The 22185-nt window shown below is 37.4% G+C and overlaps 1 protein-coding gene across 2 annotated transcripts in view; it reads left to right on the forward strand.

Annotated features, from left to right (window-relative positions):
- The window catches only part of LRCH1 (leucine rich repeats and calponin homology domain containing 1), a 186492-nt gene that overhangs the window by 77749 nt on the left and 86558 nt on the right, over window positions 1–22185 (forward strand). For both annotated transcript variants that reach the window (XM_063101723.1, XM_063101724.1), the window contains exon 2: window positions 14315–14459. In XM_063101723.1, coding sequence (XP_062957793.1) covers window positions 14315–14459 — 145 coding nt within the window. The remainder of the gene's footprint in view (window positions 1–14314; window positions 14460–22185) is intronic.

Consider the following 22185-nt stretch of genomic DNA (forward strand, 5'->3'; position numbering starts at 1 on the left):
TGGAAGGTTCTTTCCTAGCTCATTTTCTCTCCTCATTTTTCACATTTTTCCAGAGTGACGTCAGACCTGGCCACTCCTTATTTATATGCTGATATCTTCCAAGCCTGCCTTTTAGCCAAGACATTTCTCATGGGCTGCAGACTCTCTACTTGGTTGCTCCATAGATATCTTAAATAAAAATGTCAAAAACTAAACTCATTATGAACTATGTGTCAAAAACTAAATTCCTCTCCCACTCACTGCCCCCGTCCCCTCCAGCCTATTTCTTCTCCTTCATTCCTTTTGAGCAAGTAGCACGTTTCTGGGCATTCACCCATGCGAAAGCCTCAGATAACTTTCAGCAATTCCTTTCTCCTCGTTTTCTATATTTAATCGATCACTGAGCTGTGCCAATTCTACCTCATAAATGTCTCCCCTGTTCATTCCTCCTTTCCTGTCTGCCTTCCTCTTACTTCAGGACCCCGCTCCTCCCTGGACTTCCTCCCGCGCAAGTGTCTCCGAGTGTCCTCTACTTGGCCAGATGCAGCAGTCAGCTCTCCGTCTTTGGCCTGTTTACCCAGCAGCAGCACCGGGCACAGCGGATCCACTTCCTCCTCCTTGAAAACCTTCTTCGCTTGGTTTCCAGGGGACCTGCCTGCTTTGTCTTCCTCCTCTCTGTGGACCACTCCCTCTCGTCTCCTTCATGTTCCTGCCTCTACATGATGGAGTGTCCTGGGGCTCCGTGCTTGCCCCTCCTCCAATTGTCACTCAGTCCTTTGGTGATCTTTATGTGCTGTTTACACTCTGACAACTCCCAACTTTTGTCCCCTGAGCTCCAGCCTTGCACACCTTTCTACCTGATGTCTACATGCACATCTTGATGGCATCTCAACATTAAGGTCTCCAGAATGGCTCTGTACCTGCCCCACAATATCTGCCCGCAGGCTTCCCACAGCTGAGGATGGCACCTCTGTTCTCCCAATTCCTGAGGCCAACATTTGGAGTCATAGTTGACGGCTCTTTTTATCTCAGACTCACATCCAATCAGCACATCTCGTCAGCTCTGCTTTCAAAAGCTGTCGCCTGAACGTGCCCCCTTCCCCTCACCTCCCCCGCACTACTGAAGGCTGGCCCGTGTCCTAGCTGGCCTGGAAGAGTGCAATAGCCCCCTCTCCAGTGCCTGCCCCGCCCTTGCTTTTTCACAGTCTGTTCTCAACACAGATCTAGTAAGAGCCTTTTAGAAGGTAAGTCAGACCCTGCTCAAAGCCCTCCAGGGGCCTGTAAATGCCAAATTTTTGTACTCAAGCCCTACGTGATTGGCTACACTATGACCTCCCTGGCCTCATTTTCTTTTTTTCCCACCCTCGTTCCCTCTGTTGGAGCCACACAATCTTCCCCAGGGTCCCTGCTGTATGCCGCCTTGCTCCCACCATAGGGCTTCTCTGCTCCTGTTCACTCTGGGGGAAAGGCTTATCCCCACCAGGCATTCCATGCTTTCTCTCTTACTTCCTTCAGCTGTTCACTCAAGTGTCACCTTAGTTGTGAATTCCTCCCTGGTCACCCTGCTTAAAATTGAAGCCCTTCCCTCATACTTCCTAGTTCCTTTCTCTTCTTTATTTGTTCTCTTTAGAACTTACCACCAGCTAACATACCATATATTTTACCTGTTAGTTTTGTTTACGTCACTCACTAGAATGTAAGTTCTGGAGGGCAGGGGTTTTTGCCAGTGTTTTCTGAGACTGCGCACTGCTTAGAACTGTTACTGGCATGTAGTGGGTGCACAATAAATATTTGTTGAGTGACTACAGAAAAGCAGCTTTCACAAAATAGAAAAGCATAATTAATTGCCCATTTCCCTCTCTTAAAACTATGGGCTTCATTTGAAATGTCACGTTCTTATTTTATCCAAAAGATAGTAAAGATGAATTTAAAATTTCCCCAAACAATTTGTTTTCCAAGAAGGACATACAAATGAAATTATAATTTAGGCTGCTCTGAATATTTTTATACACATAAAATGTCATTAATGATATAATTGGTATTTTTATTAAGTATGAGGAAAATTACTATGGATATTCAAATAGACTCATAGTAAAATTTGTTTTCTTATGAGATATTAAATTTAAATTTGGCACAGTAGCTTTAATTTCCTGAATCATATCTACTTAGAAATATCACTGGTAGTATCTCTGAGGGATTTTTGATAAAATTTGTGGTAATGATTCATCCTTTGACTTCTTAAGCGATGTGTTGAAAGTGGCACAGAACCTGTGGGTAGCTTTTGAATTTTTGCCCTTTTGAGATTAATCAATTATTGATGTAATTAACACTATGTGGTATACATTTTGAATTCTGCATGATTTTTACTTCAAAATGATGGCTATTATCCTCACTCTAAGTTTAGCACAAGTATTTAGAAAACTTGAGTAGTGGTTATTTGGCTAGTAGATATGTAATACACTCCAGATAAAAGGGAAGATTCATTTCTTTATCTTGGAACTCTTTTAAAACGTACTAACACATTTCCATGCCAAATTAAAATGTCTCTTAGAGGATCAATAGTTTTGTCTTTGATGATGAAAAATCTTACATGACTTTATGCCTGAGATTATTTACAATACATTGTTTAAAAAAAGATAATGTTTGATTTGCCTATGAAAAGCTTTTTTTAATACAGACAAAAATCAATACATATGAATGTGCGATGTAAACTGTAAAACCTCTCCATTCGGTTTACCTTTGAGGGCTAATATTAATTTTCCTAATGTTTTTAAAGTATATAATAAGAAATAATCTAATTAATTGAGGGTTATGGTTAACTGAAATTTAATAGACCGTTTCACAGTATATTTGATTTCAAAAGCTTCCAATAAAAGTAAAAATCCGGGCCGGCCCGTGGCTCACTCGGGAGAGTGTGGTGCTGAGAACACCAAGGCCCCGGGTTCGGATCCCATATACGGATGGCCGGTTCGCTCACTGGCTGAGCGTGGTGCTCACAACACCAAGTCAAGGGTTAAGATCCCCTTACCGGTCATCTTTAAAAAAAATAAAAATAAAAAAAATAATAATAATAAAAGTAAAAATCCTGGAAAAACTTTATGGTTTGATCGTTTTTATTGTAAAGGGCTTTCTTTTCTGCAAACTGCATTTCTTTTATGGTCGAAAGTTTCAATGTTTATGTAATCATCAACTCACAACAGTGCATTGTTTCATTCTCATAGTAAGCCTGGAATGATAGTAAAACACCAGCAAGACTGCAGCCACAGAGTTCACAGTGTTTGTTTCTCTCACTTTCCAGCTCCCTTTACAGAAATCCATTCTCCTCTCTGACCCCAGCAAAGTCATGTAAGTTTGGGCATGTGGGAGGTCAATGTTGCTTAGTGTCTTTGGGACTCACTTTCTTTGGGTTCCCCAAATTACTCACCTTGCAGCAGTTGTCAGATCCTTTAATCACTAGCAACTAGTGTTCCTCTAATTACAGCATGGCAAAGACTACCTGAACTGGCTGTAAGATACTGTTATCAGCTGCTCAATTTTAGTCAAGCAACAAGGTATTTGTTACACTTCAAATACTTAATCATTTGATTTAGTGAAGAGTCATTTGAGCTCTTAAGCCTCACAAAGGAAAGTTTCAGAGACCTTTGTCCTTCCTCTTGCACCCCAGAAAACCCCAAGTCTTCTCCCTCTTGCACCCCAGAAAACTACCCAAGCAGCCGCCATTAGCCTGCTCTGCTAGGAGCTGGTCCCACACCTGCTCTGGTCCCTGCCTAGGGTCTCAGGTGCCCTGTCCCTAGCAGAGCGCCAAGCCATGCTGTCCCTGCCTGGCAGCCCTCTGGACTCTTCTGCACCCCTGGGGACCCAATTTCCTGCAATAACCGTGCCCCTGCTGATTCCCACACTTCTCTCTACAATTTACTTATTGGGCTATGTGTCTCTCTCCCTTTCTGCACTTGAGATTCTTAGATCAGGAGCTGTGTCCTAGTTATATTTCTTTCTTCAGCTGTCACTTGTTGAATTCTAGACACTGCTAACTGCTTTGTATGCCTCATCTCACTTCTTCTTCCCAACGTTAATGAGATACGGAGGTGTCAGGCACAGTTGATGCTTGATGAGTGAGGGAATAGATCCATTGATCAATGGATGGAGCTAGAGAAACCTTAATTTAGTGCAAAGGGAAGTGTTCAAACTGAGAAATTTTTCACTCATTATACAGAATTGTTATTTTTTGCATGTAGAGTGTGCTTCATGCGTTGTCAGTTAGATTTTAAGCTCCTTCCCAGCCCAGACCTTATTTCTTGGTGTCTCATGGAACCCAGTAATGGCTAACGTAGTAAAAGAGATTATTCTTAGAGTGCTTCCCTCTGCCAGGCTGTGCTCTCAGGCCTTGTATATATCATTTCATTTCATTCTTTCAGTAATTCAGTGGGGCCAGTCCCATTATTTTCCTCACATTCCAGGTGAAGAAATCAAGGCACAGAGAAATTAAATAATTATTTCCAAGTCCACTCAGCTGAGTGGTGGAGCCAAGATTTAACCTTGAACTGTCTGACCTCTCCTAGCACATTTTCAATCAATTCCTTCTACAAATATGTATTAAAAGTTTACTTCATATCAGTGAATAATGCAAAAATCCCAACTTTCATAGAACTTACATTCTAGGAGGAGGAGAGAGAATATTAACAGTCATAACACATGAATAAATATCTAAGTGCTAAGAAAAAAAGAAAACGTAGAACAGAGTAAGGGGGTTAAGATGGATATGTTGAAATTTTATGTATATGATCTGGAGAGACCTCATGGTTCCTACTGAGGAGTTGCGTACCAAATCTCTATTGTTTAACATGATTTCTGTGTTGATCTCTTTGAGACGCAGCCTGAGATCTTGACTCACATGAAAGTTTTAGGAATCTGCTTATTTGTTGCGCCCATTTAACCCTGGAAGTGTCAGATGGTTTTGTCTGCAGGGTCAGGGGTGAGTCAGCCTAGGGGGAGTGCCCAGTTGTCTGGAGCTGGCCTCTCGAACCCCAGTGTGTTTCACAGTGGGTGCCCCTGTGGGTGCTGAGTCACGGGGCTGGGTGGGGTGTCTGCTGAGAGAGGAGTGGGAAGTGAGGTACAGACACCAGGGATACGGAGGAGCAGGAGGAGGAAGTTCAGGATGGGTAGAGAGATATGGCTGAGATTCTTTTAGAGAGGCCCTTGCCTACCTAGGTGAAGAGGGACGTAGATTGTCCAAAGAGGGCAGGTGACCCCAGGCCTTCCCTCCACCCAAGGACTGTCTCCACCAAGGCAGTGGTCCCAGGACGAGCCAAAAAAAAGTGTGAAGATGGCCGGGCACAGAGCAGTCCTCCTCCTCAGGAGGGAGAGACCAGGTCCCATGCACATGGTGGTGGGGCAGGGCTTTAGATTTGTACATGAAGGACACACATCTCAACCCCATTATTGAAACACCATGGTTAGTGCTACCATTCTAAAATCAGATTGCCATCACTACATGTTAATGGTGTCATTTGGTCTTGTTGGAACTGAACATGATTTTGACCTCCAAGATTGGACCTTTTCTTCTCACCATAAAGCAAGATATTGCCAATGAGGTTCCCAGCTGTCCCTGTCTGCCGGTGCTTGCTCTTGGTGGCAGTGAGTGGCTGATGCTCAGGATGTTGTTGCTGGAGAGTGGGGCCTGGTCCAGCTCCTCTGGAGGCAGCACTTTCTTTTTTCATACAGAAACACCACCAGGCCTTCCTTCGCGCCAACTGCACACCAGATTCCTCTGACTGTTTTTCTGCCCTCCCCTGCTTATTTTTACTCATTTGGCTATTTTATTTTAGGGATTCACACAGCTTGTTTTGGCAGCAGCGACAGGTATTGTTTTATTTCTGGCAGCACAGCTCTCACGTGAATGCTCTGATTAAGAGGTGGCGTGGGGAGGACGTGGTTTTGCACTTCCGCTTTGCTGCCGCCATGTGTTTACACAGAGCTGGGGTCACCCCAGGGTGGGTTTCCAGCAAGAAAGGACAGTGCCCGGCTTGATGTGGGTGGAGGAAACAAAGCACCGACAACACGTGCTCTTCTTTCTGGAGAAAATATTCGGGACCTGGTCAGAGGTCACTTATTTTCAGTGCAGAGCTATGGAATCTTTATTATTCTTATTATTAATGAATTATTTTCATTGTACATGTTTATGGGGTACAGTCTGTTGTTGTAGTACCTGCATATATTGTATAATGATCCAATCAGAATAGTTAGGATATCTATCACTAAACATTTATCTTTTCTTTGTGGTTATAACATTCAAGATCCTCTTTTCTGGCTCTCTTGAAATATATAATACAATATTATTAGCTATTGTCACCCTAGAGCACCAGAACTTATTCTCCTATCTACCTGTAGCTTTGTAACTTTGTACCAGTCTATCAACCTTTCCCCAGCCCCTCTCCCCACTCCCTTTCCCTGCCTCTGGTAACCACTATTCTACTCTCTGTTTCTCTTTTTTTCCTCTCTCTTTTTAATTTATTTTTCTTAATTAACCCATGATAATTGTATGTATTTATGGAGTACAATATGATATTTGGGTACATTCATACTGTGTATGATCACAAGGATCATATCAGGGCACTTAGCATAGACATCAGCTCAGACATCTGTCACCTCTTTGAGTTGGGGACATTCCACATCATCTCTACTAGCTAGCTATGGAATCCATTTAATACCTACTGACTAGGCACCTGAAACAGGTCAGTTAATTGTTTTTCTTTTTACAAATATACCCATGTGAACAACTGTTCTTCTCTGTATGGCAGTCCTGTGAGGCTGAATCAGGAAAGGATCAAGATAGTACCTTGGTGTCTTACGAATCTGCTTTAATTCTTGGCTCTGCCATTTCCCAGCTTCGTGTCCTCAGGCAAGTTACCTAGCCTCTCTGGTCCTTGGTGTCTGCATGTAACTGGGAATGGTAATGACACCTATCTCACTAGGTTGTGGGAGGATTAAGTGAAGAAAAACAAAAACTAATTTTCTATGATGATGGCCAGTTCAAAATATGCACAACTCCATTCCAGGTTGCATTTTTGTTGCTCTGATTGTATCAGAAACTTGCTGAGGAGGAATTTGGAGTAAGAATCGAATCTAGCAATGGTTAACTCAGGACTGGGTAAGGTTTCCTTTCCCAAACTAGGGTACCTGGTAAGATACTAGCCTGCTGTTCAAACTAGACCCCTTCTCGGAAACCTAGGAGAGCACTATCAGCTTAGGCTTGGTTTAGGTAGGGAAAGCTGAGGTGGGTTGAGTCATCTTCTTACCTGGGATTCCCCTAGGTTAGTGTGAATCAACTGCACATCTCCAAGAATCCTGATGCCCAAGTCACACCTGAAGCATCTGGCCATGAGCTTCGGGATTTTTAAAAACTTAAGTGATTCCAATGTGCCAAAAAAGGTTGAGAAACACTAGGCAAATGTTTAAATTAGGAAAATAGCTCACAAGCCAATTCATTGATACCTCTATATAGTTATAATAGAATCAGAGCAATAAACAACACAAACACAAGTTTTTCATCCATATTTATCTCTAGCTCTAAAAAGCTTACTTATCTTTCTGTCTCTCAGACCCTGCTGGATCATGGCACAGTCCCTGACTCATTCGCCCCCCTGGTTTTGGTTGTCATTCAAGATGAAGATACTAATTGCCTTCTTAACATTTGCCTGTTATCTACGAGCTCTTCATCTTTCTGTCTTTCCTGAGTTGGAGAATCTTCATAGCTCACACATAGATATGTTTGTAATCTCTAGTAGGACAGACAGACATGCACCTTCTTGGGCTGTGTTGCCCTCTGGCATGGGTCTGCCTTTTCATAGGCCAGGTTAGGACCCCTTACATGTTTGTGCACACCATGAATTGACTCCCCTCTCACGTCTTAATTACAACAAGGATCTTCCTTCCTTCCTTCCTTCCTTCCTTCCTTCCTTCCTTCCTTCCTTCCTTCCTTCCTTCCTTCCTTCCTTCCTTCCTTCCTTCCTTCCTTCCTTCCTTCCTTCCTTCCTTCCTTTTTCTAAAGAGGGATCACGCCTTGTTTTATTTCTGTTTCTGGTTAGCAGGAAAACATTTGGAATACTTTTATGTCATTTTTCTTTTTCTCACTATTTATAATTGGGTTTTCCATTCCGGATTATCAAAGTCAAACATCTTAATGCAGACTGACTTCCCCTTCCCTTTTAGATATCGTCCACATGGGGGGTTAGTGGGTTCCCAAAGGTACAAGATAATTTCCATATTAGCCGAAGTAAAGCATAGGAAAGCATACATGCCCTTTTTTTGTATACTGTTTCTCAAAGTTAGTTGAGAATTAAATGATGCTCAGAGACGAGTAGAAAAAGCAAGTCATGTATTTGAAAACCCATTTGGTGAAACAGCGTTCATGTAAGGTTAGTATCAGCAATCCAAGCCAGGGTTTCTACTTCCCAAGCTTCATGCAATCACTTCCAAAATTAAGCCCATCAGCCGACATACTGTTTTCAGTGCTTTCCTTTTTGTACATGATATTGATAACTTTCTTGCCTTCTGGGCTTAAACACAGACCATGCTGGCTTTCTTTTGGTTGAATTTTGGACAAATAAAAGTGCAGTGAAGATTTGATTGTTATATGTTCTTATTACTATAGCGACAGGACACATCATGGTCTTGCCTGGCATTATTCCATGGAGAACGGGTGGTCTCCTGTGGGGAACCCAGTCAAGCTTTAGAGGTACCTCTGTGGCTTTGAGCAAGTAACATAAGCATTCTTAGCCTCAGTTTCCTCATCTTTAGGTTGGCAGTAATACTGCTGCATGCAGTGGTTTAAATGATGTGCCACATGCTAAGCTCTAGAGTCTGTCATGCTGGAAGTGCTCAGTGCATGGTAAACTTTGCCAACTCTTTTTCCTCTCGTTTCCACTGAATGCTGACCTCTTTAAAAGCATAATTAGGACATTCTGCCTTATGGATCATTCTGGGTTAACCTCATCGTACTTTTCGAAGTTTAAACTCCTTGAAGTAGGCCTATGTGGTTTTTCATTTCTTTAGATACCATATACTTAGTATATGTTGATAAATACGGAAATAATTCAGTGTATGGTTAATTAAACTAAACAAAACAGAAAGCTTTTGTTTTTCTGTTTTTCAGTTTTGTTTTAACTTGCATAGTGCTAATCTAGCAACTGTTTTTGTATAGGCATTGAAAAAATCTAAGCTATGTGTCGATTTTGTAATACAGTTTCTTCCCTTTTTATGTAGAAACTAACACAAATCCTGGATGAGGGGGGCCATTGCATAAGTAAATTCTCACTAACTCAGTGGATGCAGAGATCTGTTCGTTTGGCTGGCAGTGTAGGCCTGGGCAGGGCAGATACCCACTGTCAATACCTTGTAACTTTATGCTGTATAGCCTGTCCCCTTTCAAAAAGGATTCCTGAAAAAGTAGATACAGAATAGCACAATTAAGAACAAGAACTAAATGGAAGAGATGAGATACAATTTAAAATGAATGGGGAATTCAGGTTTTACCAGGGTTACTTCCTTTTTCTTTCAACAGGAAGGACTAATCCCATCTCTCGAGGGCTCTGACCAGCCCTTACACAGCTTCTGCTTCTGGTATGCAAAATCAGACTGCCAGGGAAGAAATTATGGGGGAGGAAAAGTGCTAAACTTTCCCCTCAAATCTGGAGATTGTGGAGGAGAAGATAAGGGAGGAGAGCAAATAAAATCTGTACTGTAAATAGTAATGAAAATACCAGACTCCTACATTAGTTGGAACATAGTCTTCTAGGCATTTTTTTTTTTCCAAATTGTTCATGGTGCTGTTAGGAAATTTAGCCCAGAATCAAATATTAGCTTAATTTATAAGCTATTTTATAATTTCTTTCTCCTTCCATTACATTTTCTCCAAGTGTGAAAACAGAAAACTTTAAAAATTCTAATTATATGATAGAATATAGATTCTACAATGAAATGACAAATTTGTTAAAAGGATGTGCCAACATTTAATTATATGTGGGTTTGTATTTTATAACATTTTGTGATATCAAACTGCTACTGTTGATGGTTATGGTGAAACAAAACTACTTGGATTCTGAATATTTTTGATGTAACATACTTGAATTCTGAATATATCTGATTTATTCACAGAAATCTTAGGTCTGAAAAGAATGTCAGAACTCATCAAGTTTCATATACTCTAATTTTCCCTATTTTGAAACAGAGACCTATAAAATTTAGTAACTTAAATATCTCAAGTGGTAGTAGAGATTTAAGATCCAGTCTTCAGCTCTCAGGTTAGGGTGGTTTCTCATATTAATTTGATGTTCCATTATCTTTTGAAAGGTTTGTAGTTTTATGACAGTAGTTCTACAAAAATGCCATATTTTTTTTTTTTGCTTAAAAAAAATTAGTAACACTGAACTAATGAAAATATTATCATTACTTAAAATAGTTATCAAAACATTCTACCTGTATGTATTCTATTTCTTTTGCATTCAACTGGATAGAATAATTCTAGCAATTCTTAGGAAGGATAAAATTTGGAATGGAATTTTCTTTGAGTTGAACTTGAAGGAAACAACACATAAGAATTTTCTGGGCAAGTTTCTAGCATTGTATGTAGCACATGAAGATTACCATGTCTAGTAAAGAGTTTCAGGAAGAAAGAACACAAGAGACTTCTGGAGGTTTTTTTTCTGATAATGTTCTAAACATTAGTGAAAGGAAGCTTGCCTCAGTATTTCCCTTAATCTAATATGAGAGACTTCACAGTTTGCTGTGGCCTCTTAACTCTTTACAAATCAAACATAAATTGTTGGTGTAGAGAAAGAATAAGAATGCTGATGGGAGGATTTACTGTTTAAAAAGAGAGAGAGAGAGATGTATATATACACAGATTATTATATATGTTATAATAATGTATATATAATGTATCACATATATAATCAAATAAGCAATGCATTCAAATTTCTATAGGTACAAATGGATATACTGAGAAGAGTCTACTCCCACTCCCTCCTTTTAGCCAGAGATTCTCTCTGTAGAAACAACCACTTTCATCAGTTTCTTGTATAGCCTTCCAGAAATAATCTACTGATATTTAAACAGTTATCTAAATATTCATTAAAAAACATAAAAACTATACACAGTATCCTGTAATTGCCTTTACAAAAAACATTTGCAATATATCTTGAAGTTTGTTCCATATTGGCACATATAGAGCTGCTTCATTCACTTTAAGAGGTGTTCAGTAATAGTATTCCGTGATAAAATATGATATTTAATATTATATTCCATCAAATGAAATGGAATTAATATTATATTAATATTGATGGATCTAATTGTAGTATTATTTATAATATTTATTAATAATATATTTTAACTAGCCCTTTGCTGATATTTAATTTGCTATCCATCTTTTGCTATTTCAGACCATGCTAAGAAATAGGTCATTTGCATATGTATGAGAGCATATTTGTAGATGAGAAAGATTGCCAGGTTAAAGTATATGTGCATTTGTAATTCTGGCAGACATTACTGAAATGTCCTTTGTTAACATCACCATGTCTTCAATTACATTGGAGCATTACAATGTGTTTATCAAACTTTTTGATATTCACCAGTCTAATAGGTGAAAAATACAACCCCATGTAGTTGCAATTTGTACACTCTAATTGGAGTGAGGTTGGTCATTTTTTCATATGCTTAAGAGTCATTTGTATTTCCTTTTCTGTGAGGCATCTGTTGCATCCATTTTCCTTTTTTCTTGTTTATATTTCTTATTATTGTTGACTGTAGAAGCTCTTTATATGTATAAAAATTAACCTTATGAATTATAGAACTTCCCACCTGCCCCCCATTTCTTGATTATCATTTATGTTTATGGTGGAGTTTTTATTTTAAAATGCTATAAATTTTGTTTTTAATGTGTCCAATTTATCAATCTTGCTTTATACCATTCATAGGAAGGCTTTCCCCATTCTAAGATCATAAACCCAGATTTCTCACATGTTGTCCTGGTACTGTTATGGTTTCTCTTTTCACAGTCATTTGATTCGTCTAGAATTTATTGAGATCAAAGGGTGAGGTAGTTAGTCATCCATTTTTTGTTTGTTTCAGATGGCTATTCAGTTTTTTCCAACTACTTACTGCCATTACATCCATTCCTTATTAATTTGAAATGCACCTTTGTTGCATACTTGATTTATGTGTGTCTGTGTCTTTGGCACATTTCCCATCTTTGAAATTTGTTTCATTGAACTTCCCATCTGTCCACTGCACTGCTTTAGGATGTATTTTTAATGTCTGAGAGAGCTGATTCCTCTCATAGCTCCTCTTTTTGGAGAGATACCTCACTGTTTTTGCATTGTTATCTTACCATGTGAACTTTAGAATCAACTTTAATAACACCAGTAGTTTTTAAAAAAATCCTAGAAGTATTATTTTTAATTAGGAGTGCATGAAATGATATGGGTATAACTTAGAGAGAATTAACACCTTTTTGATGTTGAGCATTCTTATTTAAAATGGTAGAATATCTTTTTAATTGGTTTAACTTTTGTGTTGCATTTTAAAGTTTTCTTCTGATAAACTTTGCATATTTCTTAAGATTTTCTAGGTGTTTTGCCTTTTTTGCTATTATCATAAATTATGTCTTTTGTATTATTTTGCTCGCGCGCATGTGTGTGCGTGCGTGCGTGTGTGTGTGTGAAGGCCATACTTGTTCTGTTGATGCCCTTGGATTTTCTAAGAAAACAATTATATTATTTCAAATAATAATAACTATATCCTCTTCCTAATTTTGATTCTTTTCTTTCCTCATCTCATACTTTTGGTTAGTACCTCCTGAACAGTGATAAATAATAGTAGTAATTGAGTAGTGTTGTCTTACCTTGACTTTAATAGTAACATTTTTAGTCTTCCATGATTAAGAATAAATAAAAGCATTTCCTCTTTCTTTCTCTCATCACTTTTGGTCTATTTATATGGTGAATTGTTTTAATAATATAAGATGCCTATATTGCTAGAGTAAACCCCACTCATTCAGTGTTAATCTTTTTATGTGTTGCTCAATTCCGCTTAATTTTTTAACTTAGCATTATATCTATATTTAGAATGAAGGTTTGTATGTAGTTTCTCGTCTGTGTGCCTTCTTTGATAGGTGCTAAGTATCATTATTAAATTTCACTTTTTAAATAAGAATTTGGAAACTTTTCTTCTTTTTATATGGGTTGGAATAGTTTAAATATTATCAGAATTATTCCTTAGAAGTTTGTTAGAATTTTCCCTCTGAAGCCATCTAGTCCTGCTTTTGTTTATTTGTGTATTTTATTTATTGCAGGCACAGTCAGGGAAGACAGCTCTTTGACTTTTTTTTATTTATGGTATTGACCTATTTAAGTTTTCTATGTTTTTTTCCTTTGGTCCTATTTTTTTTTTTCCCTCAAGTAAATGTAACATATCATTTACTGGACATTTTTGATTCATACAGTTTGAGACTCTCCTGATACAGAGTGAGGTGATCTATTATTGAGTTGTTTTCAAGAGTGGTGGCTCTTTTCTTGTATTCAGTTTTCTGGTATTTGACAGTCATGTCTACCATTCCTAGATTTAGATATTAAGGACTATTTCATAATTTTATTGTTGGGATGGTGATAGTGTAAACCATACTGTATGGCTGCATTGCTTGGTGGACCATTATTACCATCTTTGGTACGTTTGGCCAGTGGAGTCCAGTTTTACTGCTCGTCATGTGGCAGACGCAGTGTCAGTTCTTAATAGATGTAGAAATTGATATATCAGATGTCTTGTACATTATAGGTACTCAGTAATTCTAGTGAATAAAATATTAGTTTAGTGTCTACTATATGTTCACTTGCAGAGGATATGAAAGACATATTCCCTGTGGATGAGAGAGATTACACCCCAGCTAGAGAGACAATATATATTATTAATACAGAAGTTGAATTAATAATTATGGTAAATATATGCATTCAGATATATTAAAGGATGGAGTTTTATATACTTGTCTAGGATAGAATGAGTTTCAGATAATTTTCGAATATAGTGAAATGTTCCCCTTATGTGGCCTGGGTTTACAAGTTAATTTAGATAGCTAAAAAGTTTTTGCAGTGTTTTGGCCTTTCCATAACCCATATGTCCCTGAATTTGGCTAGGAAATAGAAATCAGAACGCTGTAGTAACAGAGGTGCAAAAAATGATAATGTTGATCTAAATTTATAATGTTAAGGAAAACAGTGATCATGGTTGATAAGATTTTATTAATTATGTTGAAAATTTATTAACAAAATATTCTTTCCCTTTTTCATAGATTTATCTAAAAACAGACTGGTTGAAGTTCCAATGGAATTGTGCCATTTTGTATCACTGGAAATTCTTAATCTGTATCACAACTGTATCAGAGTCATTCCTGAGGCCATCGTTAATCTGCAGATGCTGACTTACTTAAACTTGAGGTAGGTTAACTACAAATAAAATTCCATGAAAGAAATATAAAATCATTATGCTTAGTTTTTTTCCTCTTTGCAATTCCCAATCACTCTTTGAACTAATCACACAATGATCATTTAAGAAATTTTTAAAAACAATAAATTTGTAGTGTTATTAATGTTCTTGGTGCTAGACTTCCCTGAATGTCAGTATGACAAGATTTTTTAAAAAAATGATTTAAATTGTCTCATTTATACTCTTTGTCTAATTGTTGCTTGTAAGGTTGTAGGTATGTTGTCCTCAGGTATTTATGCAGATTTTGAAGGAGGAAGGATAAAGCAAGTGAAGAAGAATTTGGAAGTTGTGACAAATCAGGGGCAAGAAAAAAGAAAGCCTTGCTGGTCTTTGAAGGTTATTGGTCACATTGGGCTTTGGTACCCAGTACTGAGCCTGTTCACTTTAAGACTTCTTAAGAAAGTTAGGAAGGAGCACTGAGCAACTCGAGCCAGATATGAAGACTGCTGACTTTACATGCCATTAAATTAGGTCAGTGCTTACTGACGATGGTTTAGTAGTCTGCATTGACTCTCTGATTATATACAACAGTATAACATATTAATGACTCCGAGTAGCCTTGAAATTAAGAAAATCAATTATTTTAAGACCGTGGTTTTAGACTTTGCAGCTGGGTGTTCTGGTCAGATTCTGAATTCTTACCTCAATTCTGGGATTCCAGGAGAGGGAGGGGAGCTGTTTTTTCAAATCTACTTCTACTGCAAAAACAAGGTCCCCAAGTTCAGGCCTGAGCGTAGTCTTTATTTATGTCAGTTGCATTATCTTGGTGTGCAAAGGGTAGCACCTGATTAGCAGGGCTTGTGCAGCATAACAAATATATCCAACTTTAAAGTTCAAAATTCCCATTGAACCAGTATAGCGTCAATTTATGATAGAAAATAATGCCATAATTTTTTAGTTTTGTTTTAGTTTACTGTTGAGAATTATGGGCCTTTTTCTGCTTTCTTTGCAGCCAAAAATGAGTTTCCGTTGCATTTCCATAGAGGTGCATATGTTTTTCGTCAGTGTTGAAAAAAATCCTGTTTTGTTTCTTATACCAAAATACCTGGAACTGGGTAACTTGTAGGGAAACAAAATTTATTGCTTATAGTTTCTGAGGCTGGGAAGTCCAAAGTTCAGAGAGCACATCTGGTGAGAGTCTTCTTTGGTGGTGGCTTTACAGTGACACAGGATATTACATTGCAAGATAGCAGAAGCAGAGACAGAGACACTCTCACATGCTGTCCTTTTGAAGCCCTCAGAACCATGCCCATGACCACCATTATTAATCCATTCATTAAAGCATGGTCCTCAGAATCTAATCAACTGTTCAAGGCCCCACCTTTCAATTACATAATAGGATTTCCCACCCTCAACAGTTACAGTGGGGATTAAGCTTCAATACATACAGTTTGGGAAACACAATTCAATCCATATCAGCATGTTTGTAAGTGTCCTTAATTTCTTTTTGGTAAATAAAATGTAGATTACTGTTAGGATAATCTAGAGGTTTATATATCTAATTCTCACTTTTGCAGGTTTCTAATTAATGTGACCATTTTGAGTTTTCTTGCTGTTTCTGCCACAGCAGAATGTTAATTATCTTGTAATTGCCTGGTGGAGCCTGCATAGTGGTGTCTACAGATTTTGTTTCAATATTTCCCTAAGACATTTGCCAAAAGCGTATGTAGTGATCTGTTTACTTTAGTTACCCACTCCTGTCCTGCTGTGATACATTCACCCCTAGAAGTCCTGCATGTAATAAGTACATAGATTTAACTTTGCATAGTTATATTAAGTCCATATGCACTGAGAAACTTTTGGGTATAGGTGACATATTCTTCTGAGATGATGTAGACTATAAAATTCTAAAAACACTAGATAATATAATCTTAAAGTTTATATTATGTTTTTAAAACATTAGTAAAATTGGTTTTGGTATGATGAGTTTCATGTTGTACCTAGTTGAGAGTAGATTATTGCTATTTTCAGAAGGGTGGAAAGAATATATTGGAGTATGGATCTCAGGATTCCTTATGGCAAAGACAGAAAGAAATCATTTAATCTAATGATGGCCAAAAATAACATGCGGCATAATATGAACCAAGTTTTGTGATGAATTCCTAGGCAAAGGAAAGGAGAAAGAAATAAAGGGACCATTAGGGACCCAACTCTATAAATTTTATTTTCTGACTGATTATTTCATTTCATGCTTGCTTCTCTCTCTTCTCCCATTTGTATTGTCTTTTGTTCTATTTTTCTTTGCTCACATCTCCTACTTTTAATATTACCATGCTTGAGACCTATTCTCTTGTATTGAATCATGTCGTCTTTGGAGGAATTTGATAACTAAATAGAGAAAATTAAGAATAAGTATGTCTTTGCCTCCCAGAGGTATTTTATAAGGGTGTATGAAAATGTATGGCTATCCTCTAAATTTTTTTTTGTTTTTTTTGAGGCTGGCTGTTACAGGGATTAAACCCTGGACCTTGGTATTGTCAGCACCATGCTCTAGCCAATTGAATTAACCAGCCAGCCCCATCCTCTAAACTTTTTGAAAGCCAGATACTATATATACAATATAATTATTTTTGATATCTCCTATAAAATTAACTACATGGATATAAATGTGTAAACAAAAAATAGTAACAAGGGCAAGCTTTAAAGTGATCAGGAAGATGGTCATCTGGTGTTATTCAATTATAAGGCCTTTAATTCCTGTTTGATCACTAAATTTAGTTGAAACATATCTGCTAAGGATTGAACCCTTGAAATTGAGTTATTTCTCAGTTTGGGAGTAATTTGAGGTAGAATGCAATATAGCTCCTGCCTGAAAGATTTATTTGTAGCTTGTGAAATAGTAGGTAGACTGTCATATCTTTTTACTTTCAAATATGTAATGATATCTGGGAAATGCCAATGGCATGCAATTAAATTGTTAAGTCTTCTAAGATGTTGAGTAGTTATCATCCACATGGTAGTGTTGTCTATGTGAGTTCTTCCTGTCCTCAAAACTACCACTTCCCTCCCAGCCATTCACAAGCTGGTAACCCGGAGGAACTCAGAATATTGTGCTTGTGTCTATCGCCCTCATGGCAATAGGATTGGCCGTTGTGGCCTTTCCATGTCTTTTCTGCCCCTCGTGAATATTATTAAGTCAACAAAATAAAATGTATTTTTTCTTGGGTAGGGTAAAAGGACATAGTCAGCTTTGTTGACTTTTGGCCTTTGGGGAGAGGCTGCCAATTCCTCCACTTGAAAAGGAAACAGAGACTCAGGGTGCTGTCGACACACTGTCTTATAGAAGAGCTACTGAGTTGCCTTCAATCCATTTTTTTTTTCTGTAATAGCTATAAATAGGATATTATGCCAAAGAAAGAAGCTTATATTCAAGACAGAAATTTATAATCAAAGTATAACATTATTATTCATTTAGATGTATTGGGGAAGTCAATATGAATTTCAGAAAATTAAAGAAATACCCTAAATTACTTTTGAGCCCACACTTAAGGTAGACCGTATCAAATATAGCACATGGAAAGAGCTTTAACAAACAGGCAAGTTCATTTGTTTTATAAATAAGTATCCCAAAACACTTCTTTTCTGTAGTACTTAGGATTTTCCCACATATTTCTATTAACTATGAAGAAAGACTTGTTAGATAAGATAGTGCAAAGAAGCTGCTTTCCAGATTTTCACAGATCTTGTTTGTGTATTTAAAATTAAACATGATCTCACTGCATTAAATTTTTTTTTCCTCTCTTAATAAATCAAATGTAGAAAATTCTGATTTTTTACATTCCAAAGTTGGAGAGATACCATATGAAGCTACTTTGAATTTATGGATAACGTTCAGAATTCATTACACCCTCTGAGATGTATTGTGTATTCCAGCAGGGTAAACAGCCATAAATATTTGATGGCAATGGTGATGGTGACGATAATGATGTAGATGATAATTGTGATGGTGGTGGTAGTAGTATGTCACAGCCTCTTGGCTGACAGGATCTCTTAGTGATGTTATCTATAAATGTCAAAAGGCAAAAGGCTACTCGGTGCCAACCACCTCATTCCTGTCTTAGACCAGAGATGGGCTTAGTCAGTACATGAAAAACACTTCACTGTGAAAGGCAGTTAAAAGCACTTCAGTGTTTTCCACATTTTCTCACATGATAGAAATGTTATTTTTGTGGAAAATAGTAATTTATTGCTGTTTATGTAAGCCTGTGTTTGAAGATCTGGGCTTTTAATCCTTGCTTCTTGGTGTTCACAACAAAAGCTTATGTTAGTTTAGTATATGTGCCACTGTGTTTCTTCCTGTTATAAAGTGTCTTAATCCAAGAAATGTGGCCAAGAACAATAAAAATGATGAAGCGAGACTTGTTCCTATATAGGAACAAACACTTTGAACCTGAGTTACACAGGAAAGCCTCCCAAGTCTAAACTCTATTTTAAGTTGTTGGAGAGGTTGTTGTTGATGAGACTTATGAAGAAAATGTACCTCAGCAAAATAGAATAACCCAGAGTAGCAAAACTCTTGGCAACAGTACAGGCGTGGTGAATCTAACAATAGAGACCTTGGCGTAAAAGTCTCATCTCTGAGAATTTCAGGGATAGAAGCCGCCAAAAAATGAAAGTTCTTTACAGAACTTTTTAAAAAAAATTTTTTTACAGAATTGATTGCAGAGCTTGTGGTGAGTGGTTTTACCTTCCTAGGGTGAAACACACCCAGCCAGGCCTGGTTTATTTGTTGGAAGCCCCTGTCTCTCCCAACCTACCAGGAGTGGGTACTGAGGGATTGCCTGTAAAGGGGAGGGCAGTCTCTTGAACAAAATGTTATCACACCATAAAAGGAATCTGCTTTGGCTGCTTTCTCCACAGCATGGCATCCTTTTTGGCTGCTGAACAATGGACAGAAAGAGCCAACTTCCTGATGGCCGTATAACCTGTATCCCCACATTCCTTTGGGAGTCATTCTGAGAAATAATCTTTAATCCTCAGAATATCTCTATTTGAAGGGTTGGAGAAAGTATCCTACACACTAGGGTTGCCTTAGAAAGCACAGATTTTATATTTTTTGTTGTGAACTAAAAATTAATTTTCATCATCTCTAAGAAATGTACCCTTTTCTTGCACAGACATTTTTCTGAAGGTCAATTGCAAGACGGTGTTTCTTCTCTCTAGAAAATGAGAATATTGACGGCGTCTTCCTAAACTGGAAAAGGGAAGGAGTTCTACTCAATTCAATACAAACTTGTATCCCACTTGTATCTTTCATGAAGATCTTATCTCATTCAAAGGGAAAATGAGAATACTTTACTATGGGTATAGTCTATATACAGAGAGAGCTGGAGTTTGGTAGCTAGGTTGTATTTTGTGAAATGACAGATCAGCAGAAAGACCAAAACATAGTGAACTGAGTTGGAATTTGAAAGTTGGAATCTTAAAATTTGAAAATCCTATATTTTTCATAGGATAGTAGAGTTGGAAGAGGCCATTGGGTCATCCAGTCCTCCTGTACAGCCAGCCACGTATGGCTGAAGTTTTGCCTTTTCAAGTGCTCATTGGTCATTTGTTTTCAAGGTGGAACCTAATGCCAGTGATCCCTAAAAATTTTAACGGGTTTATAAATTATTGTGCCTGTAAAATTATGTCCATTGGCATCATCGGTAGCGGACAGGCTTTATTAAGTGTGAATGAGTTAATAATTGGATATTTCTTATCAGGTTCCATTCTTTTTAGTATAGCCCATACTTGACAAGACTGCCAAAGAGGATTTTTCCGTTATACACATCACCTGATCACAGATGTTTTTTCGATCAGTGTTGGCACTGAAAAAAAGAACAGAGAGACACAAAAAGGATATTATGGCTTTGATAGCCAGAGTGCTGTGAGAATTTGTCATCTTTGTTTTCCATTCTGTGTATGATCGAAATAGAGTTGTCAAGATCTTTGTGCTGAATATTTATTCTCTGGAAATGAGGTAAATACCAACTCCTAGTACATTGTATAGATTTTTCATTTATAATAATTCTCAAAGTTTATTCTGCAAGCCCAAAGTGAACCAGCTACAAATTACATTTATTTTTCTAACTAGATAGATAAAAACCCTTTGAAACATTGCCATTTCATCAATAATCAACTTCTTACAGTTCCTCTAAGAACACTGCAGTTTATCAAGTCTTATAACGCTTGCTGTAGATAAGGAAGGGGAAATAAAAAAAAAATACACATGTAAAAGAAGGTGTGGGTTTTTGTAATCATCATCATCATCACCACCACTTCTTGATAGCTAAATAGAATTTAGGCTTCACACCATCATATCTGAGCCCTTCAACAACTCTTTACTTTGGAGAGGACAGAGGAAAGTGATTTATCCCTCGGTCGTACTATTTCATAAATAACAGAAGGGAGTGGGATATATTTCCTTGACATTTTATGGTTTGCTAAGCACTTTCACCTTTGTTACCTTGTTGAACACTGTCTCCATTGCATTCCATGAGCCTTAGGACAGTTTCATCATTGTGAAAATAGTTGTTAGGGAATTTTCCAGAAGGAACCTAAGTATTTAAACAACGGAAAAACTTTGTATTTTTAAAGTTTCTACTATGTTGGTTTTACTTTTTATTTCCAATATTGTAAATTTGTGCATTCTTTCTTTTTATTCATTTCTTCAGAAGTTTGTTTTAATTATTGTTTTTTTAATCAGCTTTTGACTTTATTGACCAACTCTGTTGGTTCTTTATTTTCTATTTCCTTAATTTCTGATTTTATCTATCATATTTCCTTTCTTCTATTTTCTTATAGGTTTATTCTTTTTCTATTTTCTGGAGTTTTGGCTATTTAGCTCAATAATTTCTAGTTGTTATTCTTTTCTTATATGAGCATTTAAGGCCATGGATTTCCCTGTACATATTGCTTTAGCAGACTACTAAAAGTTTTGATTTGCAGTGTTTTTTTAATCACTCCTAAATCTTTTCTATTTACTGGTATTACTTCTTTGACCTTAAATTCCTAAGAATAGTTGTTTGAGTTATCTTTAAAATATATTTTTAATTTCATTACATTATCCCAAAGAACACTTAACTGCTTGATGTAGATTCGTTAGATTGGTCAAGATTTGCTTTGTAGCCTATGCATAATCAGTTTTGTAAATATTTTACATGTGTTTGAAAACAAATATGTTCTTAGAGAGTTGTATGCTAGGTTCTAGTAAATCCACTAAATATGACTTTTCAGTTTGGGGGTTCACAGCTCCTCCACTCTTAACACATTTTCTGTCTGCAAGCAGAGATAACCTGGAAGGGTTTGCTTAGAATAGACACCCAGGGATCTTTTTGCCCATTTCAAAACCATTCACAATCGGTTTCCTGATAAACCAAATGATTCAAATTTTTATCACCACATACAAGAATTGTACAGCTTCATGAACTATTTGAACAGGAGTTTAGGAAGAAAAAAAGCAGTGATAATTCAGCAGGAATTGCTAAATTCTTCCTTTCAGATCTTGTGTCCTAAAGTTTGAAGATCCTGTGACAGACAGCTTGTGTGTGGGTGGGTGGGTGGTGGGCGTGACACTGAGGCAGTACCTAGCACACTTTGAGGGCAGCACATTTACTATTTTTTTTGGTCAGTTATTTCAATGGGTGATCTTCAGGGAATTTAAGTAAACTGTTAGGAGTCGTGGCACCTCTAGTA

This window comes from Cynocephalus volans, chromosome 7 (genome assembly GCF_027409185.1).
Source record: "Cynocephalus volans isolate mCynVol1 chromosome 7, mCynVol1.pri, whole genome shotgun sequence".
Taxonomy (NCBI): domain Eukaryota; kingdom Metazoa; phylum Chordata; class Mammalia; order Dermoptera; family Cynocephalidae; genus Cynocephalus; species Cynocephalus volans.